Genomic DNA, 24,916 nt, shown 5'->3' with positions numbered 1-24,916 from the left:
TCCTTTGATTATTATTCTAAGTAGCATTAGAAAACCTGTTGACACCGTCTTTTTTTAAGTAAGTGAAAATGGTATTGCATTTTTTTATTTAGTTAAAAGAAGTATGTAATGCCTAGAAGTGGTTTAATAGCCTCAATATTTGCTCAGTGAACTCAACTAAATAAAGGTAATGGGCTTCCTGTGCCAGCTGCTCTACGACAGTGAGCACACCTAAGACCTGCTTCTGAGAAGGAGATGGGAACTGTGGCTCTCTGCTAAGCCTACTTTATGAATCAGAGAGGACACCAAGATGTTTTCACTTCTTTCTTCCCAGAAGGAAGACTCAGAATCAAACTAAATATTAACCACAGTTTGGATAATGGTCTGCTCAAGGCAATGCCAAAATGAGCTTATCAAAAATATTCTTCTAATTGTTTTAATTATCCTAAACAAAAACATAAACTGCTTTACTTACACTCTTACTGTAGTATATATTTTAATTTCTTCCATACTGATGCTAGGAAGTCAGAGGAAGCATGAGTGCTGGCAAGAAGGTGGAGCTGTGTGTATTACAGTATGTTAGAGATTGGAAGGGACCTCAAAAGATCATCTAGTCCAATCCCCCTGCCGGAGCAGGAACACCTAGATAAGGTTACACAGGAACGTGTCCAGGCGGGTTTTGAATGTCTCCAGAGAAGGAGACTCCACAACCTCCCTGGGCAGCCTGTTCCAGTGTTCCACAGTATCACAGTATGTTAGAGATTGGAAGGGACCTCAAAAGATCATCTAGTCCAATCTCAAGCATTTAAACCTCTATCTGAAAGGCATTGCTGAAATGTAGTGGTCTTTTACGTATTTCTGTCTTAAAATTAAAATATCAGTTCAGAAGGGTACTTGTAGGAAAAAAAAGGACTGTCATTCCTGAACTGAAGCTGGTGCTTCATGCCAATCTGTGTGATTGTTCTACAGGTTTTCTTTACACATGACACATAGTATAATGACTAATAATATAATCATTGCATAAAAGGTAGGCAACTGTTTCTTCTGTGTTTCACCTGGTAGGTGTTCTGGTAGTTCATGAATGACAGTGAAAAATAACTACTCCAGTTATTTGTATTTTTTTATCTATTTACTTACTTATCTATTTATTTATTTATTTATTACTGACTTCTCAGAAAGTTTGTGAAGTTTTGGCTTTGTAACACATTATAAATCACATTTTAGCTCATCTTGTAAATAAAGATAAAATTGCCTTCCCAGTGTATTTCATGTTTTCCTGTGTAATTAACACCTAGTTCACAGTTGTGTCTGCCAGTCAAAGCTCTGCCTTCTTCCTCCTGATGCTTCCTTGATACTTTGTTTAGACTGCAGAGATTTTCAGTGTCATCCTTGGTATACTTTAAATAAGTCCAAACAGGAAAAGGAAGGTGCTTCAACAAGTCAACAGTGTAGATCATTATAACTCAGAGGGGCTATTTTAAAAGTATGAAACAATTTGTATTTGTTTACTACTTACATCATTACTTCTTGATCCATTTTTCATACTAAGTACACTGGTTTTCAAAAAAGCCAGGAAATACTAGTTTCCATCCGTATTTCTGAAGTAAAGATCAGTCCAAAAGCCTGGACCTAGCTAATAGCCCCTTTTTATCGTGCATGTGTGCCTTTTCCAGTACTGTGCCCTCTGTCAGTCTACTTGCTTGCCCAGTGAACTGCATCAATGAGCTGATCAAAGTCAGAAACAGCTCTATTTTTTTGTGAGCTGTCCTTACCCCAGATGGGTTCCCATCTCGGGCTCATCACAGGGCTGTGTGGACAGTGTTACCAACACAGCAGAGGACATGCTGGGGCTGGGTAGCAAGTAGCAGTATAGCCTTGAGCCCATTGGAGGCACCTAGGACCACCTGTTGGTTCTGAAAATTTGCCCTAAGCTGCCCTAGTTACAGCCCTGCATGTGCGAGTACTGGTGGGATTAACCAGCTCAGCACGTAACATATGTCTCAGCTAGTTAAGACCCAGGAATTTGTCACTGCAAATATGCTGAGGTAGTACATTTTTTTTCACAGTGCCCTTAAAACACGCTGACTGACTGAGGACCTTCATACAACCACAGTGGCAGTGTAGATGTTTTGTGGCACAGCCTAGTGAACGAAACACATCCCCACAACCCCTGCTCAGTTCTTCAGCTTGAAGAGCTCAAAGTCCTGCTTCTCAGGAGAGTCCCTAGTGTCTATGCAAGACATGTAAATGCCCCTGCAAGCTCAGTGCCCTGGTAAGCTACAGGAGGGAGGAAGAGGGATTTTCTACCCTTACTGTCATCATCTTGTTTCCCCTCAGCATAGATAAAGATTAATGAAAGGCAAAGCGTTAGAGTGATTGAGTGTTAATTTCCTATAGATCAAGGCTCTCACCTGCAAAGAGGGAAGCTAAGATTTCACTTTCTGTTCCTTAGATTACTTCTGTAGTTTGTCTGAGATTGTCATTTAATAGAACACAGAAGGAGGCTTAGCAGGAGGGACCATAGTTTACAGAAATACCCCTATGTGCTAATTGTGAGCTGTCAGCAAGCATTTTCATTTTTTAACTTCTTAAGCCAAGTTTTCACTAGGACATCCCTGTAATGCTTTTTGTTAAATTCCATTTGCCATATGCAATTTATTTTTTTTTGCGCCATCTCACCTAGATATTAGCTGTTCTCAGCTGTTGTTTCTAAAAAATGTGCATCAGATTTCAGTTTGGCAACAAAGATGTAAATTACAGTAAATTACTTCCATTTTTATGTTGATCTTGCTAAGAAAAAAAAGCATATGTGAAAACTGCAGTTGTTAAGTCGAGCTCTGTACTAAAAATTTTTAATAGTTACATGTGCATGATTTTTAGAATCTGAGTGGAAAGTTTTCCATTAACTTAAGTAGACTTTTATGGACCTTAATTTTTAATGCAAATGATTTTGCATGTGCATTATATATACAGATGGTAGTAACTGCATGAAGAAGGTGAATTGTTTTCGCAAATAAATCTCTGACTTTTCTGCTTGTTATATCCTGGAGAAGGTGTTTGTTAAGTGGGTTATATTGTGCGCATGCATTTACTGTGCAAGTCAGGATGACTACTGCAGCACAGTTTAACATTCCCAGGCTGTGGTGTATTCAGATAAAATGTAATTTCTTTGCACCTCATCAAGATGCTCTGTTTATAGCCCTATCACTGTGCACTTATATTTGAGACATAGTTTTAAAACGTGACAGTAAATGTTGCAATGATGCAAATATAGTTTGTCATTATTATTATTATAAACAATCCTAAAAGTATTTGCAGTGACTGATACAGAGTGTTCATTTTGGAGAGGTTTTGAATTTTTTTTACAAATAAGCAAGGCAATATATCTTTTCTTAGACAGAACTCTTATTCCAAATCAGTCATTAGTTATGGCATTTATAGGTGTCTATTGTTCTTTTTTGTTTCCAGGGAAGACGTGGCAAACCAGGCCCCCCAGGAAAACCAGGACCACCAGGACCTCCTGTGAGTAACTAGGGAGGGGAATGGGAAATTTTCAGTCTATCCTGGAATTTTTTAGCATTTTTATAGCAGGTTACCTGACCATAATTGTGGTTGAAAACAATCCATTTGTACTTTGCTGTATCGAGCAGCTACTGTTGCTAGCCTTTTGATACAAAAAAGATAAAAAGATTGGGTCCACAAATACAAGGGACTACACAGGAGAGAAAGAGCAAGATGTGGACTTCAGTGGAGGAAGCTGAAATTGGCATTCAAAGACTGGCCATGTATGCTAAATGTGAATACTCTGCATTCATTCACTTTGCAAAATGTGTGATGCTCTGTAAAAGATGGGATAATAAAGGTGAAGGACTGTGCGCAGCATGTGCCAACTGCCTGAATGGTGGGGAGGATTATACCCAGCACTGGAATGAACACTCAGCTGTAGTTCAAATGAGTTTACTGAAGAATTAAAAAGATTAGGAAGTACACGACTCGGTGAAAGGATTTGTAATATGAAGAACTAAAGGGTTTAGCTCAGATCTAAGAAGTTTGGGATTTAATTTTATTTTTTTTTCTTTTCCTGCAAGAAATACATGATTTCAAATTTGAAGTCGAGCATGGATGTATGTTAGTCTAGAATGAGCACAGCCTTCCTCTGGTAGAGGAAGACTCGGTCATTTTTGTAAAATTCCCTATATATTGTATTGTAAAAATGCTGTTGTGGACAAATACGAACAGCTGTTTGTGGATTAAATAAACTGTTGCTGCTTTACATTCTTAGTATTAAACAAGGATTTAATAATTCCTTTTTCTGCTTACCAGAAATAGGTAAATAAAGGATAGCAATTTATGCATTAGAGCATTGAATTCATGTGCTTCAGCCGCACTGCAAGGGAAAACTTGTCTTATTTGTAGAGAGGAGAATAATGCATTGCTGCATAAAATACAGTGCCTAAAATGAAATATATGACATTTACATCCATCTAAAATTTTATAAATACTTTTTCCCTTTTTCTTTGCAAAATATGTTCAGAAAGAGGAGTTGATGATGGAGTTCAGTTGTCCTGTATAAAACTAAAGAGTTTCAAGTTCATTCCTCTTCTCCCCTACATGTAGTCATATTGCAGTCTTGCTCATTTGAATCTTTTGTACAGTTTGGGCTTCCTAATATTGAAATAGTATCATAGTCTGCAGAAGTCTGAGCAGAGGAAAGGAGTGATGCAGAATCTTTCATAAACCAAATGAAAAATAAAAATAACTACAAAAATTAAAAAGGCAAACCATGGCAGAGGACAGTGTTGCACCTAATCTACATAGCTTTTTGTGAGCCAGTGAAAAGCTGTTTCTCCATTACAGATTTCTGCCATCACAGATTTGCTGGCAGGCCAGGCTTGTGAAGATGTATGATGCTTGGCAGATATACCAGAAATCTTTAGTAAAAGCTAAATTGCACTTTAATTACTGAGACCTAGTTCACATTGTTTTTACAGCAAACAGAAAGCTCAACTTTGTCAGCATAGCAGCATTCATACAAGAGAGCTCTGTATGAGTATCATAGCCTAGCACTTCATATAAGAAAAGCATTCCTCAAGCAGCCACGGCCTAAATACTGGTTAAAAGTATTTGTTTCTGACTATCTTAATGCAGTCCTTTGGATACAGCTATACCAGCATCTTGGGTTCATCTTCCAAGACTGAGCATATAAGACATAGAAAAAGCATGCTGTAGAAGCAGTAATGCCTGCTAATGTGCATTGTGAGTATCCCCATGTTTAAATTGCTACAGCCTGTACATACCAAAAAGACATTGACACAGTCTATCATTCCTCATCTCTTTTTCAAGGCTATATTGTGCTTCTTGTTACCTCTTCTAATATTAAGTAGTGGAAGCTTTCTCATGCACATGGATATATTGTTGGCCTTTACTTTGGCCTTTACAAAGTGCAACAGAGTATCATACCTGCAGGGAGGTTGCTTTTAGAACTTTGGCATATGTAGGGTACAAAATGCTTAAGAGATTGACTGAACATGTAAAAATTAGACTTTTCAGCAAAGTAAGTTTGGTGTTTGATTAATGATTTGAAAGAACAGAATCATAGAATCATAGGACAGTTACGATTGTAAAGGACCTTAAGATCATCTAGTTCCAACCCCCCTGCCATGGGCAGAGACACCTCACACTAAACCATCTCACCCAGGCTCTGTCCAACCTGGCCTTGGATACTGCCAGGGATGGAACATTCACAGCTTCCTTGGACAACCCATTCCAGTGCCTCACCACCCTTACAGTAAAAAACTTCTTCCGTATATCAAATCTAAATTTTCCCTGTTTAAGTTTGAATCCATTACTCCTTGCCCTGTTACTACAGTCCCTAATGATTAGTCCTTCCTCAGCATCCCTATAGGCCCCCTTCAGATACTAGAAGGCTGCTATGAGGTCTGCATGCAGCCTTCTCTTCTCCAGGCTGAACAGCTCTAACTTTCTCAAGCCTATCTTCATATGGGAGATGCTCCAGCCCCCGATCATCCCGTGGCCCTCGAATTTGAACTTGAGAAAAAGAGATTCAGTCATTTTTTAGGGTAGCTACAGTACACACTGTGTGTTTGACATTAATAAATTTACCTAATTTATTAATCAAAGTCTGCCATGACATTAAATACTTAATTTAGAAATTAGAGCAGCCAGCTGTTCAGTAAGGACAAAAACAAACCTAAGAGAAGGAAAGTTCTGCCTCCATGAGGCGGAAGTTTGTAAACAGGGTACAATGCCCAGAGGTTTGGTATAAAGCACATTTCAAGAAAAAGTGGGTGCAGGGAGAGAGACCACATTCTAAATAGTCAAAAAGAACAACTGGACACTACTAAATGGTGTGAGTTTTGATTAAAGTAATCAATTTTTACCTATTTTCTAACTCTCTTTCAATACCTCATACCTTTTTTATTTTTTTTTTTTTTTTTTGGTTTTTTTTTTTTTTTTTACCTCCAGTAAAAATGATGTTTGCAGTGATTTTCTAGTCCCTAAACACATTTGCCAACAATCTCACATCTTTGGTTAACCACCTATGTCAGTGTTAGAAATACAGATAGATTGGGCAACTGGTGATGAAACTACTCAGTTGAAATGGGACTCTTGCACCAGGCATCCACTCTTTTGTGTCATTTTTCTCTTATCCATTCTTTATGTCATCTTTTCCCTTTGGAGCAAATCCTGTACCTATAAAAGGCAAGGGGTCAATGAGGAATTTTATTGATGGGTTATAAAAAAAAATTTCATCTATGTGGATGATGTTCCTCCTTTGAGTATTTTTTTAATGTTTATTAAATGTTGTAGACTTTCAAAGTGTTCTGTTATTCCCTTCTGGTTCAGCATTCATGGTTTGCATCCTTGCTGTCTGATGTTAGTTTTGAGTACAGTTCTGTTATTTCAATACAAAATATGTGCTTGTGCTTCTCTCACTCCAGCAGGTAACAATTTATGCTGAAAACGAGGAATCAAAATGGTTAGGTAGAACAGCAGCTCCCTCTAGTGCTTTTTGATCCCTTTTCCCCTTTTAAAGATCCTGGAGAGTGATCCCTTGTCTCGAGAGCAATTTAAAACTTCTGTTAAATACAATACTCATTTCACTCTCAGAAGCATTCTGAAAATTACGATTGTTACATCAAAATCTCTGTACCCTTCAAACTTATTTCATACATTTTCTCGCTAGCATTTTCTTCTAAAGTCTTCTGAAAAAAAATACTGTCTCTTTCACAAGCAGTTTTCCTGCTTGGCATGGCTCTTCACTGAAATTGGAATGCTGACTTTGTGAAACAAAAGGACATACTGTGATAGAATGCTGTGAGGTTGTAAGTACACCATCTTGATCTGGCTTCAGAACAGAACTGATAGATTTCTTCTGCCACTGCTGCTAATAAAAATATCCACAGAACATAGCAATTCAGAAGGGCTTAGCAGCAGTCCATAGCTTATTTTTCACATGTACAATGCATCAGCTTTCCAGTTCCTACACCATTTCCACACCCCCCCCCCCCCCAGTAGTTAAAAGCAAATGTATGGAAGGTATTTGAACTTAGTATTTATATGCTGTTGGCCTAAGGATGTATCAGCCCACTTCTGCAGTCTTCACTGAGGCAAAAGGCTTTTCTGGTCTTGGGTTGTAGAATTAGTACCTGGTTTTGCGTAGAGTTCTGTTAAGAGGAGATCATTTTTTTTTTTTTCTGTTAGTCTTGTTTAGAAAATAGGTGCATGATGTCTGGTACATTATGGTCAGTTGTGGGACGTTTGGGGATTTTTTTTGTTGTTGTTTTATTATTATTATTTTTACTTTTGCATGAATCAGCAGCTCTGTATCTTGACTTACATAGGTATGCTAGAGGAAAGAGTTCTCTGGGGTGAGCCCAAGTACGGCTTCTGGCCACTGTTGCTGTTTGGCAGAAGCAAAGTGCTATCAGCACTAGTTTTTAAAGGTAGGTGTCCTAGGTTCAGCAGTAGCAGTCATTAAAATCATTAAAAATGGCTGCTACTGCTGAACCCAGGACAGTAGGAAACATCAGGACTACCTGGTTTGGCCAAGTGCCATTTGCCTAAGAAGCTGTCTGTGGCAGAGGCGAGAAAGAAATTTTGGGAATGCTAAATCACAGCCTAGTATACTGCAATCAGGATTATTTGTCCTCTTAAGTATGCTGTTCTCTACCAGTATATCCAAAGTTGTTCTTTGCAGCCAGGGTACATTTATTTCATGATTTCTGTAGCCTTTGAAGCTATCATTCAGTTTATCATTTACCTTCACAAGGGGCTGAGCTTGGTATCTTCTATCTTCACAACTATTTTTGCTAGGAAGATTAGCTTTGTTACTCCTCACGGTCTTAAATTAAAATAGGGTTTCAATTTTGTTTGCATGTGAGGCAGTGGAGAAAGTTCACAGACTACTTCTGTGAATAAATTTCTTCATTTAATTCCATACGCTTTCAGCCTCTTGTTATTCAGTATGTTTGTCAATGCCACCAAACTAGTTATCTTAAGTTGCCAGCAGTTTGCCTTAGAAATTTCATTTCCATTGCCTCGGAAAATGCTGTCATTTCTCTACCAATATTTTGAAAGTGAGTGAATGTTATCATTTAATTACAATAAACAGAAAATTAAAGCAACGATAAGTGAAAACTGTCAGTAGCATTTCTGGTATTTCTGGACTTTGAGCTGCTTTTTAGAAGAATATTGGAAATGCTTGCACAGTAAGATGGGAATGGGTGGCAAGGGTTGGTCATATTGCTTATTTCTATGCATTTAAGATTTTTAAATCCATATCAAAATGTAATTTATTACATGTATTCTATCCTGGTAGACATCATGCCTTCATCATTCTTTTTTCTCTTTGGAATAGTTATACAATATTGCACATCTGCACTGATGAGTTTCATGATTATTTGTGTTATAGTGATCAGAAAAACAGTATTTTATCTTAATGGACATTCACACATCTGAAATAGATGGATAAAATGATTACAGTTAGTCACTTGCTGGGCTGTGTTCTCCAAAATGGTTTGTTCTTGATATGCAACCAGTGCAATTCAGTTGTTATACAGGTTACTGCATGGACTGTGAGATTGGGTAGACTTTTTCAGCAGTCTCATCTTTACAGAAATGCAGATTAACTATAAAAGTTAACGGAGAAAAATACAAACCTCAGAAATTTTACAGTTTGAAGCTATTTCCTTTTAAGCACCTGTGCTTTTATTCTGGCCTTGTCTATAGAAATAATATCCAAAATCTGTTTGTAATTTTGGAAAACAATCAGGGTACATTTCAGTTCTTATTTGTACAACTGTACACTTCGTGTCTTTCATTTCCCTCAATTACACAACTTGATACTAAAATGTAAAGAGTAAACCCCACTCAAGTGAGCTTCAAAGTGGCAGCTATGCAAAATTATCATTCCAAAGCTAGAAATTGCCTTTAAAGTAATTCCTAAATTCTTAAACTCTTAAAATTTTATTGCTTATTCACTTGCAAGCCAATACTACTGATTCCTTTTTGTCTGTAGAGATATTTAAGTGGATTATGTATGCATCTATCTTAGCAGAGAAAAACAGCATGGATGGGAAGAAAGACTAGAGTTTAGGAAAACACCCTTGAATAAAAGTATTTTCTGTTGTTGTACACTGGTTTTATTAATTTTATTTTAGAAAGAATGATGTAAAGATAAAATTATGAAATCTATGTCAGATATTGAAAATGGAAAGACTAAAACCAGAGGAAGTGTTTTACTTTTGGTAACAAAAGGCTGTGGCAGTCAAGAATGCAACTCAAATGCCTTAAGTTCCCTTGTCTGCCTAAGCCATGAGACAGTTCTGTGGGGTTTTGAGGTTATGTTTCAAAACCATTACACGTACAGAGGCTTTCCAGTTTGTCAAAAATATCTGAGAGGTTGGGATTGGTAGCAGAAACAGCATTCAGTCCTTTCTGGGTTATATGGTTGCAGCAGTTTCATTTATAGAAAAACAATAAGGGAAACAACATGGTGGGAAACAAGAAGGGGGAAATAATTGTTTTCTTTTGACTGCCTGCAGGCTTAGAAAGTTCTGCAATGATTCTGGATTCAAGGATTTCATGCTATAGGATTAGAGAGTTGGCGTTGAGGTATCTAATAAGTAGGCACTGTAAAAGTTCAGCCATTAATTTCAGAAATCAGAGCTGAGCAAGCATCTTAGGCAAAATGTTACGACTATATATATCTTATTTTGCAACATAAATTTGAAGTGACAACTCACTTCTGAAATAAAATGGAAAAGTTTATGGCATTGTATCTCTCCTGATATTGGGGAACAGAGAGGGAGTGAGGCACCTATGATGTTTCTAAATCTTCCTAATGTATCCTAATATTTTAAGTATCACTATCTTTCTGTAAAAAATTTAACCACAGTAAAATACATAGGATGATGTCTCATAATTTAGTTATGATAGCACAACTGTTGTTCTGGTGTGCTGCCATAATGTTATAGACTCATAGGATCATAGAATAGTTAGGGTTGGAAAGCACCTTAAGATCATCTAGTTCCAACCCCCCTGCCATGGGCAGAGACACCTCACATTAAACCATGTCACCCAAGGCGCTGTCTAACCTGGCCTTGAACACCGCCAGGGATGCAGCCTTCACAACTTCGTTGGGCAACCCATTCCAGTGCCTCACCACCCTTACAGTAAAGAACTTCTTCCTTATATCCAATCTAAACTTCCCCTGTTTAAGTTTTAACCCATTACCCCTTGTCCTGTCACTACAGTCCGTAATGAAGAGTCCTTCATTTTCTCTAACAGACTGATTCAATCCAAAAGAAGCTGCCAGTGTTGAAAACTCAGGGATTTAGAAACTGACTCTCCTTCTCCTCTGTGCCTGAAAAAAAAAAAAAAAAAAGATATAATGAACTTACAGAAAATGATTTATTGTGTAGTAAAATAAAAATCAAAATACTTTTACATAACCACTGCTCTTACAATATAACATTAGTTAAATAAATTGCTAAATTAAAATGACCTTCTGTTGCTTTTTTCCTTTCTGCTTTTTTCTTTCTTTTTTTTTTTTTTATTTTGTTTTGTTTTCCATATAGGGCCCTTCTGGACTAAAAGGAATTCTGGATTCACTGAACAAGCATTATAATGAGGTATGGAGATTTTATAGTGTGTGTGTGTGTGTTTATGGCTAGGAAGTGTCTAATGTAGAAATTACAACAGTTTTGATCCCTGTGAAGCACATTCCAAATTAATTCAAATGGTAGATCCTTCCCTGTCCTCTTTCTGCATCCTTCAAAGGCTCAGTTTACACTTCAGTCACATACCTACTGTGTCATATATCCTGCTGACGTGGCTTCCATCCCATCCATCTTCTTCTCATGTATTTTTGCTTGTATATGACTCAAAAAGGAGATGGGCGGACCACCTAGCTGTTAGCATAACAGTACCAGCTTCCCATTTCTAAACCTAGTTGCTCTAACCATACTTTTCCTCTATGTCTGAATAACATTTAGACATTTAAATGTCTAAACCAACATTTCTTCTTTCTTGACCTACTATGTTCTGATCATAAAAGTAGAATAGAAAGACAAGGAGGCATAATTTTAAAAGCTAGCAAACCATGAGAATTGTCCTGTTTGTATTATAGACTAACAAAATATTGCCTTCATTATAGCACCTTCTGCAGCTACAAGCACTTAACAGAAAAAAGTTAAAATTGAGTAGACATCTTTCCATGTGGCAGAGCTTTTAAATTCACATCACAGATTTTTCAAATCATTTAAGCAGTGGTAGTGTCTGCCCTTGTAAGGGATCTTAATTCAGAGAAAACACAAACTTACCTGATTGGAAAATTAAATTTCATTCGAAGACTGATGAAGCACTATTACAGTAATATTTGCTAAATATAAAATTACTGTGTTCATCACATGTCATCATCATGCAAGTTGTGTTCATCATCATGCAAGCCAAACCTGGAAGACATCCTTTTCTTTTAGTATTAAAATGCATAACTACAAGGAGCAGGTGAATTCAAGATATTTTTCTTATATAAGATACACAGATGAGTACTAAAATCTTTTTTTTAATAGGGAATCCGGAGCGAATTTCATGTCAAACATATCTTTCCAGTTACTTTTACAAGTGCAGTGATTTCTCTAATATTTAATCCATTCCAAATCTGTGTATCACCTTAGGATATGCATTAGGAATTAATCATAGTTTATATGCTATCCTGGACAGAGACTTCTTCATAGCTGGAGACTTAGTTTCTGAGTTTGATCTGCCATTTCATATATGTGTGTTGAAGTTTTTTGTATTTTAGGTTGTTTATACGTTTCACTTTCTTACCAGTTTCTTTTTTTCTGCCAAAGATAGCTTTCACTGATACCAGTCACATTTCCTCTATCAATACCATATTTATTGTAACTCGTTCCCTGCCTCCTGATCATTAATCTCTTTTATGCTGATAGTCCCTTTAAGGTTAATTCTGTAGGAGGAAAACAAGTTGTGATCTTCAGGAACTGGCAAGCATCTGTCACCAAAAATCACATTTCTTATCACTGTAAGGTTCTAAGATTCCTAAGGTGTGTTGTATTTATAATCAGCAATATTCTGGAAAAAATGTGGGCCAGCTGCTCTGTGTCTATAAATTAATCACCTTTAAACCCTGTGCAGCTTACCAACTTTCTTCTTGCTTCAGCTGTCTAGATTGAAGATTTTGGTGACTCTGTCGTAAGCAATTAACTGTTCAACAAGGAAATGCTGTCTGGTTTCAAATGAGAGAGGAAATGGTTTTCTGATCCGAGTAGCAGGTTTTAAACACACAAACTCCCTGTAGCTACATGTTCAGATCTTCCCAGAGTCAACTTTTAAGTCTCCAACTGCTACAGCAAACATGTTATTTTCTATATGGTTTATGATGGGATATTCCCATCAAGGACAAGACAAAGACATCAAAGAGGTCATCAAAGAGAAGGACAGCTTGTCTGCTTTGCCAATGATAATTCAATTAAGCAGATGTATGCACCAATAACTTTCCTTCCTCCCCCACCTCTGCTCCCACTATTATGTGATATGATGAGGGCTGATATTGCTCACTGTATCTTGGAGGTACCAAGCAGTCTTTCACATTCCAGTGTATAATTTGCAGTCTGCCTCAATTACTTGCATTTGTAAGATGACAGTTCAGTGATATTCTGAGGTTTTTGAGATGCCTTACACCACAGGAAACGGTCTTGACATTTTACATTTTATGCATGTTCTTAAGGATCTAACAAAGTCTTCTTTGAGTTTGGATTTTTAAAGTGTTAAAGTGTTTAAATATTGACCACATTTGTGGTGTTATTTATTTATCCTCCAACCCCCAGAGGATATTAGCATTGCTTCTTTGCATTGGTTTTCTAGAAATCATGAGAAACTGCTGCCAAAAAAATGTGGGGATTAGTGAGAGAGCTCTTAAGACTCATGATTAGTATCGTCTTTTCTATAATTTCTCAGTTTCTTAGCAGATTAGATTCTTCTGACTTCTGTATGACATCAATGAGTAGTTGTAATTGCACAATGTGTTTAAATAATTTCTTGCAACCAAGCTTTTTCTGGCTCAGTATCAATCCCCTTATCGTGTAAGGAGGCTGGAGTGCGAGTCTTTAAAAGCATAATTTACTTGATCCATCTGTACAGTGAAAAGAGAGCACTATAAATACAATTGCTGATTGGGGTAGCAAATTGTGCTGAATGGCAAAGTAAGATCAGCAGTCTTCCTTTAATGAAGGTATGGGGAACCTGCTGCAGATAAATAGTAGCATTGATCCTTAATGGGGTGGGAGACAGTGCTGGAGCATTTCTTCCCTCATCGTTCACACTTTGTGCCTGTTCTTGCAAGGCATGACGATTTTTATATTCCCTCTTTTATGTCCTTTGTGTTTTCAGTGTAAATGAGATGCTTTGTTGTGTTCTAAACATGCATTTTGTCCTCTTCATTATGCCAAGAAGCTGATTCTGCCCTGCACTGTAGGTTAGCTTCCTTCAGTGATTGGTAAATGAGGTCACATGACTAGTGTTTATACACTCTCAGACCTCTGTTATCAACCTTTGCCTGGGTTTTCAAGGCCTCTGCTTGTCATCTTTTTCACTTACCAGTTTTCTGTACATAGAAGATTATTTCAGTCAAACCTGCTTTTACACATCTTTGGAAAGGGCATACAAATCAGTCAAATCTGAAATGTTCTCCCAACACATAAAAATAAAAATGAAACCACAGCAAAAAGCAGTTGAAACTACATCAGAATCTGCTCAGGAGATGTTTCCAAATCATAACTCATTATAATTATAGCTTATTATTGAATAATTCATTATTACTTTTCTAAGGTTTTTTTAATTGGCATATTTTACTTACATTTTGTTACAAAGAGCAAATGACCCATAAATATGTGAAAAGCATAAAAGTACTTATTTGATCTAATACCCTTTTTTAGCTTTTCCTGCATTTCTCAGGTTCCCTTCTTTGGGCATCTTCCTATTGGGCTGATTTTGATAATTAAGGTAGTAACTCTGTTGAGAACCTTAAACACCAATGAAGATCCTTCAGGACATTAACACGTGGAAAAGAACTGCAAATTTTATTTAGGTTATATTCAGCTGTCGACTTCTGAAAATATTAATAGTGTAAATGCCACTTTTACTCAGTGTGATGTTTTCCAATTTTAGAGATATGTTTGGATACATACATATATACATACATACATATCCATACATACATATTTCTGGAGCATGGCAAGGGGAAATTGGTTTGCTCAGGGTTCCTATTCAGCCCAGTGGCAGATGTTATAGGACTTGAGCTCCTTGTGTCCAGACTTGAGCTCATTTTTCAGTGTCATTGGTTTTGACCCTTTTTCCATTGTCAATAAAAGAGAACATGTTCCCTTTAGGTAGTCTGAACCTGGCTTTGTGCAGAGGAAACCATTTGGTTTGTATTTTATTGTGCCTTTACCTTGTACAGAAGAGTAAATAAATGCGGTACAGTAATACCTGAGCAAGTATACAGCCTGAACCCCTGGTCCTTAAATCTGTCTGTTTTCTTAGAGGAGCAGTGAGGAGTCTTTTGATTATATATATCTCCTTCTGTCTCACTACTGTACTATTTGACATTTCATGCTGCTCAAAAGTAAAAAGCTTGTGGTTTTCTCATAGAAGTGATTTTTATTGTTCTTTTCTAACATACTTGAGAAATGTACTGTAATAAGGATCATAAGTTCTTTGCATTGAGTTAAAAAAAAAAAAGTCACACATTTGCATAGCAGTATTCAACAGACATTTCCCTTTTATGCTTTTGTTCATATTCTTCTAGTCTGACTGGAATATGAATGCATGACAAAGGATGTGTTGCTGCAGTACATTAATTAGGTGTACTATATAGGCATTTAGTACCCATTTCTAATAGTAAATTAGGGCTTATGAATTTACATACTAGTAATTTACATTAAATAGTTATTGTAAATGCATTGTTACTGTAAATAAATGATGACATGTCCTGTTACATGATGTTTTTGGTGATATTTCTTCCCAGAGTGATACGAGACTACTAGGATTACTTGGGACTCCTGGACTTAAAGGCCAGAAGGGAGACATTGTAAGGATTTTAGATTAAACTGGAGAAATTTCTAAGTGTCTATCTAACCTGACACCCTTAACACTGTATCTTTGATTTGCTTTATCACAATGATCTTTGAAAGAATAATGTTTAGATATGACTGACTGTTTAAATTCTATATTCCAATACTGGACTCACCTTGCTGTCCTGCATCTGCAGCACATAAGCCTTTCTTCTGTAATATATGATAACCAGAAAGGGAAAATTCAGGAACAAGTGTGGTTTCTGCATCGCTCTCTGAGGACAAGTCAAATGAGGTGGCCAGCTGGCTATGGGGAAAAGGACTGCAAAATTTGAAATTCAGAAAATCTTTTACTACTAAATGGTGAATATTTAAAGCAGTTTCTCTGTAACAATGGGACTTGCTATACCAAAAATGCTTAAAATCAGCCTTTAAAAATTTTGTGTTCAAATTCTGAATCTACACCATAAAGCAATATATTGTTTGTAGGTGTCTGTCCTGTTTAAACAGTGGAATGAATTCTTAACAATTGGACACTTTTCAGACTTGGAAGAAGAGAGGAAAGTTCTCTGTCTGTGTGACAGGATTGACAACATTTTTATTGGGAAGCCTGAAGCTGTGCTGTAGATGGCAGTCATTTCAATTAATATGATGTTTAAAGCACAGATTTCCATTGCAATAAAAGTTATCATTTTGTGCTCTACACAGAACAAAGTACAGTTGAAAGAGAGAAGGTTTTTTGCACTTTTTAGAATATAAAATGTTTAAAATATAATTTATTTTGTTAAAAGGGTCAAAAAGGAGAGTTGGGAATGACCGGTGCAAAAGGAGAAAAGGTAAATTAATTCCTTACTTCTGTGCTTATGTGTGATGCTAGAAGGTGGCTGAATGATTACTAATCAAATCTTGGAAAATATACTTAGAATAAAAAAAAATATATGTAGGCATAGCTGTCAGTCTCTGAATGTCCTTAGTAATTTACTTAAGCCCATCTTTGAGAGACTATTTGTGTCTACAAGTAAATTTACCTGTCCCAACAGTTCATGAAGTCCTTAACTTCAACCATACTCAGACTGAATACCAGTTTGAGATTATGTTTATATAAGTCTGTGATTAGTGATTGTTTCATGAACTAGACACCATTCATATTTTTTCAAGTTAAAATGAAATCTTCAATATCTTTACAAAAAAAACAGGAGTCTAAATTATTAAAATTTATAAATAAATTCCCTCATTTGATTTTTTTTAATTTAAGCTTAAATTTCTCAGAAAGACTTGGGGTGAGGGATATTACTGAGGAATAGGAATGTATTGTATTTTTCTAGGAACATGTGATATATGCAAGTTCTTTATCCACTGAATAATGAGCATTTTGCTGTTCAACTGTTAAGCTTCCAGTTGTTTTCTTTGGTCATTTCCTTGTGTCTAAACAGTTTTCATGCAGGCAGAAACTTTTTTTTACTTTATCAATATGACAGATTCATAATTTTGTGTGTTATAAAGTACTTGTGTTTGAGAATTTGTCAGATTTGTACTTATTGCCACTCTTTTTAGTTCATGTTCTTGACCCTCCCTTCTGCTCCTTGCTTAAAAGGATCACACATGTCATGGTCTTGTCATTAAGTCAACATCATCTCTCAAGTAAACTTTTGTAATCCATATACTTATGTTTTATATAGGTTTTAAAAAACCCAACATTTTTCAAGGACTTTACAAAAACCATACATATATACTATTTGCCATTTGAAATAAATTTAACATCTTTACGTTTCCATAGGGAGAGCCTTCTGAAAAAGGGGACAAGGGAGATCCAGTGAGTATAGCTATGTTCTGAAATCATGATATGAGTAATTTACATTCGGTATTTTTTTCATACTCTATTCGCACTGCAATTCTTTTCTTTGCACACTTTTATTAAATTCAGTGATTATGTAGGATAGCATATGTATTGTTTTCTTCTTAAACCTTCATCAGGTTCATGTAGGTTATACATAAAAAACAGAGATTCCCTGTTCTTCAGCATTTCTGTAGTTGGAACAGTCCATGAACTGAGTTTAAATGACATGCTTTTTTTTGTTCCCTGAGGCTTCATTCTTTCAGTTATTTCACAAAATTATAGGTAGGCTGAACTCTTCTATGTTAATTATTTTATCAGTTTCCAGTGTGGCATTTAATATCAGGTAGTTTTCTTATGGCCATCTTATGTGTGCATTTTTTATTTATTTATTTATTTTTGCTATTTTGGAGGATATTTTCAGAACACTCATTCTTTAAGAGTCTGTTTAAATGTGTTGCTTATTTTTAATTAACTATTGTTCTCTCTTAGAACATTTGACGACAGCTACTTATGCTGTTAAATACATAACTGAAGGCTGCTCAGATACTTCAGATTAACATATTATAATAACCAAAATGAGGCATACTGAAATAATGTGTGGTTTTGGAGATTAATACTGTCTCACCAGTGGAGATTTAGTGCTGAAGAATAGGCTTTAGACTGGAGAAGCTTTTAAGCAAATGCGATATTTTCAGACATTTCTTTTTTTAGAACACTAGGAAAACCTGCAAACAGAATTAGTTTGAAACAGGAATGCCCTTCAGAGTTTACTCAAGCCATCAGAAATTCTTTAATGTTTTCTCAATTTTTGTTAAGTTTACCAGCTACGTTATAATATTTTAAGGTAACAAATTAAACAAAGTTTTAACTTCTTATGGTTATATCTGCTGTTTTCAGGGTGAAACTGGAATGGAAGGATCAAAAGGAAGTAAGGTATGTTTTGACCTATACACACTATATATACATCACTGGTGTGCAGAGGGAAACATAACAATAAATTTGGATATTTTTATTTTCTCAAACAATATCATTAGGGTGAAACAGGAGACCCTGGACCACCTGGTCTGACTGGAAATCCAGGATCAAAGGTAGGCGAAAGATATATTTGTGGAATTAACAGACATTGCATTCTATGCTGTTATATAAGCTACATATAGTATTTAAGTATTTAAGGGTTAGTATTTAAGTATTTAAGGGCTAGTATTTAAGGGCTGAGAGTGCTTATAGTTATATCAAAATTTTGTGCATGGATTATTATTTTTTTTTTTTGCTTTTAGTTCGTAAAATTCTTGTTGATCTCAGGATAACTCAGCAAGAAATATTTATGCAAAGCCTAAATATTATATGATCATTCAATGATATGAGCATCCATTTTGCAATTACAAATCCACCAGTAGCTGGGTGTATTCTTTATTCACCAGTGAGTAACCACTGCCAATTCATGAGTGGTTCCTGTGTTTAATCCTATAGTATTGCAGGTAATGCCAGAGTAGTCATCGCCTTGCTTTGAAGAAAGCAAGTGTAAGAAGAAATGTTCTTTGAGAATTTCACATGATGCCTTGAATTTTCTCAAATAATGGTAGAACTGGAAACAGGGAAAATACAACCTCCACCCAACAGTATTCCTGTTGAAATCATAGTACTTGGGTTCCTGAGATCATCAAAGAAAGTCCAGGAATTAATAGATGCAGCTACAGGGTCCACGAAACTGTGGTCTTAAAAATTATTTTCCACTCTTAATTCCTTAGACTGCTCTTTGGTGGCTAATGTCTTTGGTAGGAGCTACTGAGATAATGGCCGTTATTGCAGTGAAAACCTAAGTCATCTTCACAATGTACACCTTCAAGAAGAGGCTCATAGAGACCCAAGGATCATTAGGGTTTGCACCAACTCATCCTTCTATCTCTACATCTCAATCCCCCTTTCTTTCCAGTGTTCTGGACTCCTTTTAATGGGAAGTATTCCAAAAAGAGAAGTAGCACAAACCATGTAGTTAAAAAAAAAAAAAATCACGTCTACATCTGTCCCTTAAGGGAGAAAATCTTGATTTACTCCTTTTCTTTTGTCTTTCCCTTTAGACAGTTCCTTTGTATTACTTGTACTTGATTTGTATACATATTTTGGATTTTGTATTTATCAGTCCCAAAGATTTATTGGACTAAACATTAGATTAAGGGAGAATGACAAACTCTGTACTTCCTACTCCATGCAGAAGACAATTATTAATGCCAGATGTTGTCATCTATTTATATATGAGAACACTTTACACTGAATTACGGTGGTTGTATTGACTTTTACCTCGAGCATGTGTTATTTCACAGGGGCTACAAGGACCTCCAGGACCTGTGGGACCTAGGGGACTGCCAGGAGAAGTTGTACGTATTGAGCAGTTTCACCAAGCTGTAGAAATGTAGTGTGTGAGTTGTTAGCCAGTGAAGCAGTACCTCGCAAGTTATCATAGGTGCTCCTTTTGTGAGTGCTATGGTAGCAATCATGTATGGAAGTAGTGTGGGATACCACAGGACAGGGTTCTGCCTATTTCTTTTGTTCTCTTTCTCCTTGTGTTACTATCTGAGCAGGTAAGAATGATAATACTAATTTATCTGATTCACAGATAATTAGCTTTGCAAAAAATTACCCTGATCTCACAGCAGTAGGTGAAAGCTTAAAAAACATCTCTAGCAAAGATTTAATAATGTTACACCATGAGCTGGAAAGGATAGTGTGTTTGGAGGGAAATGCGAAGAAACAGGGAAAGTAAGTGTACCCCAAGGATTTAAACCCATGACCTTCCTTATTTCTGCCTATGGTTTTGTATTATTCTGAATTGGTTTACTTCCTAAAAAAGAGGTAAAGATTAATAAGGTGAAAAGGATAAACAATTATGTTTATTATGTTATAATTTAGGTAAGATTTACAAGCAAAACTCATATTCAGAACAAGATGTAATTCTGCTAAAAATAGGGACAATATTAAAGACTTTGGCAGGAGTAGCATTGTTTGAAAAGAATTTAATAGAAAACTTGCTTCTTAATTACTGTTCAGTAAAATAAATTATTAAAATACAACACAAACCAAGACAACTTGATGCCCACTCATCCCAGGTAAGCAACAATCTCCCTGATGGAAAGGGAAGTCAGGATCCAATGAACACAGTGATAACAGGGGAATGAGAGAGTGAGATAATCAAGAACAGTAAAAGCTCTCACTTCAATTCTTCTTAAATACACCCCAATATTGAGATCCGCTAAATGTTGTCAGATGGTGTCAGAAGCAGGATACAGATGGTTTATTGACCCATCAATTGAGATTATCAAGGCAGTGGAGTGTGCTCAGCAGAGTTTTAATGATCCTGCAGTTATTGTGCTTTTGGGTGCTCCACATTCAGGTTTTCCAAGTAGGTGGGTTTGTCAAGGTGACAGGGGCCTTCTTCATAAGGGTTTTAGTGAGCCTATGACCATTATGCTGCAGGGCAACAGACTGACAGGTCTAGATCCCTCAAAATGGTAGGGGCCTCCCTCAGGATCCAGCACGCCTGTACCCCTTGTGCCTCTGAGCAGGAAGAGCACAGGTGAAACTTCAATCTAGTCTGAATACTCCAGGAAGCATCTTAAACTATTAGGCACTCTTGTACTAAGCTTGAAAGTTCCCTGGGCATTTAACTTGACACTGTAATATAGCAGGTCTTCGGAAGATAGCTGCCTGTCTTCCTTCCAAATTATGGGTCAGTCCCTTTTTAGGTATGCAGGCAACTATGTTCTGCCTAATCCCCCTTGCAAACTGAAATTAGTTTTCAGTCCACAACACTGGTGTTGTCACATAACCTGACAAGTGGCATCTACTCCCTCTCCCTGGTTCACCTCCCTCCCTCCATAAACCATAAAATGGTTTTTAAGTACCATTTTGGAAGTTTGAGTGGTTGGATCTAAGAAGTGAACCACAGAAGCAGACAATAGCAAGCTTGGCTTTAGCTTAGAAGTTCAACCATTTAACTGAAATCAGATTTTGATCTTTGCTCTGTGGGTTGGTTTTGGTTTTTGTTTTTTCTAGAAAAAGAAGCATCTAGGAGGTGGAGTTGCTGCATTTTGTCTTAGGCCTTTCCATACATGCTCTGAGACTACTTTGTGTGGAAAAGAACCTTTAATTTGAACAGACTTTTAAACCATATACATTATTAATATTAAAGTACAGTTCTGAGTGGTACAACTGGCAGATTTTTATTGTTGACGTGTTAAAAGTCTTAGGGGTATAAGCAGTGACAACTGGAGTACATCATCTTCAGCTCTTGGCAGAGAAAAAAACTAGTCAAACTGAGCATTGCTTCACACCTTATTTTCATACTCAGTTGAGGCACACTTTTTTAAAATTGTGTCTAATATATCTGTAATATTGTCTTCCATGACAATATTTTGTAAGCCTTTTCTGCTGTTTCTCTTTATAGATAGATCCCAAATCTTACTGTGAGAGATAACAAAATACTGCATTTATGTTTTGCTTGTTTTTCCGTTATCCTGCTTGAGTTCATAATTGCTGCTTTTGAAACTGCTGTTCTGCTGCATCTTAGACCAAGTGACATTATGACTAGATAATACTGCATATATGTAAATATCTTGAAAATTCATATTTGTACACACAATTCTAGTATATAAAAACATATATTTAAATATATTGCAGAAACATATATTTAGATCCAGGCCTGTTGTTTTGTTTCACCTTCTAAATATGAAATATCATGGATTAACAAATACAATTGATTTTATGCAGCTTGATGAAAATTATGAAAGGTTACCCATTCAGAAACAGGACTTTCCTTTCAAAAGAGACCCCTTAATCTTGGTCTAAGAAAACAAAAAAAAAAATCAGAAAAATCCTTAGGAAAGAAGATAGGCAGTAGGTATTTTATGTCACTGTCAAAATAAGGTAAGGTAGGACACAGTGTCAGATCCATAATCAGTAAATTTTAACTTCCATATATTCTCATAATGATTGTGTTTTGGCATAAACAGAATAGTCTTCATTAAGGTACTTGTGTTTTCTTTTTTTCTTATACTCTTAATTTGGATGGCTGGGTAAAAGTAGTTGTCTGTATTAAGGACAGAATACAGTGGAGCAAGTGAACACACAGCTGCTGAACCTTCACTACTGGCATGAAAATGTTGTCATCCTTCATATGTCAGTGTTCACAAAACCATATTTAACACTGCGTAGAAAAATAGAAGCCATATGTATTTTTTATATTGTTCTTAGTTCTTTTTTCCTTCTGGATTAAGTATCATACTCAGATTTTGCTGTTCAGTTTTGGCGATTTTCTCATTTACTGTGGAAATGACTAGTATTCTTAACAAAATGCTTGATATAATATTTGGTTGAATAGCATTGATGTGTTATGGAAAACGTTTTCTGCATTTGTCATGCTGTAGTAAGGGAACACAATTTAGCCTTCTCTATTATTTAAATAGCTTCTATTTAGATTTTAATCTATTCCACTTATCTGCATTTATAAGAAATCCATCATGAAAATGCTAAAGTTAAAATCAAAATGTGAAAAATTAAAGATCTGGACAAAAGAAAGGATTGAATATTTTCATTTTGCTGAAAGGGAATTTGGTGGATTTAGTGATGCGCAGGAGTAGGAATTCATTGAGGGTTTTAAGATACAAAATTGAGTAATTACTGAAGAAAATCACGCAGCCCTTCACAGGCAAAAAGGATGACACACTTATTTAAAACTCAAGTTTGTCCCTGCTACCACCTTCCTTGAAAAAAAATGGATGATTTTCAAGGCTTGGAATTATTTTTAAATTGAAAAAATAAAGGTGTCAGTTTCTGCCATTCTGCCCTGATATGGTCCAGAAAATAATCTTGGTTTTTCAACTTAAAGAAAAATGGTACGTATATTGGATTAAAGAAGCATTCATTAACTTCTACTTTTTAACATTTTGGGGCAATACTAATGCACAGTAAATAATCCAATATATAATTGTATTTTCATTGATTCCAGGGCTTACCAGGAGAGCATGGGGTACCAGGAAGCCCAGGTGTTAAAGGAGACAAGGTATGTTCTAAGTGCCTTTTATTAAGCTTGATGTGCTAAAGCATATTAGACTGTCATCTCTGAAGTAACCTTCCATCTTCTGTAGCACATCTGTGTGGCTGCTTTATGAACTGGTTTTAAATTGTACAAGTAGCAACCCCGTCTCTGCTCCTCGGAGGTGCTACAGGCCAGTCAGGCAACCCAATTGCTGTTCAGATTCACAATTTTCATAATATTTCAAGGCTGTTACATTAAATCTGTGAGTGTAGAAATGTCAGTTCAGGTCCTAACCACAGAACAGCCTTTTCAGTGCAGTGTTCTAACCAGACTATTCTGTAAAACCCCACTTCAGAATCAGACATATTCATCTCGGCAGACCACTGAGGCAGCTATACTGTCTCAGACGTGAGCCAAGGCTGGGATCTCTTTATGGCATTTATATTTTGATGGGTAGAAATTCCTTCATTTTAATTCAGCCACACCAGCAAGAGTTAAAAATTGTATGTATAATATGTTGAATGTAAGAAAAAGGGAAGAAAACCAGGTACCCAGGCATATTGTGTGATGTGTTATGATATTTACGCATTGTGGGTACAAGAGAAACTAATAAAATCCCTTAATAGTTTGAAGAAGTGAGCTGATGAAAAGGCAGGAGAAGCAAATAACTGGAACAATGAGCAAAATGTCTTGCAAATGTGAAATAGTGTATTCAAAAAGAATCACAGAGAATGATACAAGAGCATGCAAAAGACAAAAGGACAGCATAATAAAAGGCACAAAATCACCTGTGTGAAGGAGGAGTTGTAGAGATGGGCAGCAGGAGATGCTGCATGCATTGAAGTAAATAGAGATGCAAACAGGAATACAACTGATGACCAGGATTTTAGCACTAGAGAGATATAGCTGGAGAAAGAGTCTGAAGCTGTTACTATTAATTGACAGGATTTAATGACAATTTGTGCACTGGGGGCATGGGGGCAAAGAAATGTAGATCAGATGCACTGCAGGCAAGAAAAACTGAGAGAATAGTAGTTACTATTAGTGGTTGTGTGGTCTGTGCCTCCTCTAAGTTTTGGCAGAAAAATATGTGTCTTTTTTTTTTCTCTGTTTCTTCTCACAGTAGTAGTACTTTCTAGGATAACCTTGACAATATTTAGAGGTTTTACATAAGAGAAAATTCTCTCATTTCAATTAGAGATTCAAATTTATCTTGTAGGGGGACCCTGGTGGGATTATGGGACCACCTGGACACCCAGGTCCTAAAGGTGATGTGGGACCTCCTGGGCCAAGTCTGCCTGGAACACCAGTAAGTCCATAACCTGAAAGGGCTATTATGACAATTTCTTATAGGGACAACTGTTAAAGAATTCTCATTGTGCAATGGAAGAAATCAGAACAATTAATTTTCTTTAATGTAATTTCAAAATTGAAGCACACATTATAATGGTA

The 24,916-nt window shown here is 36.3% G+C and overlaps 1 protein-coding gene across 11 annotated transcripts in view; it reads left to right on the top strand.

Moving 5' to 3' along the window:
* COL19A1 (collagen type XIX alpha 1 chain) overlaps window positions 1-24,916 on the top strand; it is a 184,504-nt gene that overhangs the window by 118,982 nt on the left and 40,606 nt on the right. For 7 of the 11 annotated variants that reach the window (XM_061358576.1, XM_061358574.1, XM_061358582.1 and 4 more), the window contains 10 exons: window positions 3,448-3,501; window positions 11,082-11,135; window positions 15,551-15,613; window positions 16,388-16,432; window positions 17,374-17,409; window positions 18,331-18,366; window positions 18,468-18,521; window positions 19,755-19,808; window positions 23,435-23,488; window positions 24,684-24,773. In XM_061358576.1, the coding sequence (XP_061214560.1) occupies window positions 3,448-3,501; window positions 11,082-11,135; window positions 15,551-15,613; window positions 16,388-16,432; window positions 17,374-17,409; window positions 18,331-18,366; window positions 18,468-18,521; window positions 19,755-19,808; window positions 23,435-23,488; window positions 24,684-24,773 (540 nt within the window). The remainder of the gene's footprint in view (window positions 1-3,447; window positions 3,502-11,081; window positions 11,136-15,550; window positions 15,614-16,387; window positions 16,433-17,373; window positions 17,410-18,330; window positions 18,367-18,467; window positions 18,522-19,754; window positions 19,809-23,434; window positions 23,489-24,683; window positions 24,774-24,916) is intronic. The other 4 variants (XM_061358578.1, XM_061358577.1, XM_061358581.1 and 1 more) reach the window with 4 other exon arrangements.

Source organism: Neopsephotus bourkii, unplaced genomic scaffold (assembly GCF_033783945.1).
Source record: "Neopsephotus bourkii isolate Nb327-2 ecotype Australia unplaced genomic scaffold, CSIRO-AGI_Nbou_v1 NB_947, whole genome shotgun sequence".
Lineage (NCBI taxonomy): Eukaryota > Metazoa > Chordata > Aves > Psittaciformes > Psittacidae > Neopsephotus > Neopsephotus bourkii.
The sequence above is the reverse complement of the archived record's forward strand: the minus strand, read 5'-3'. Positions and strand labels throughout refer to the sequence as shown.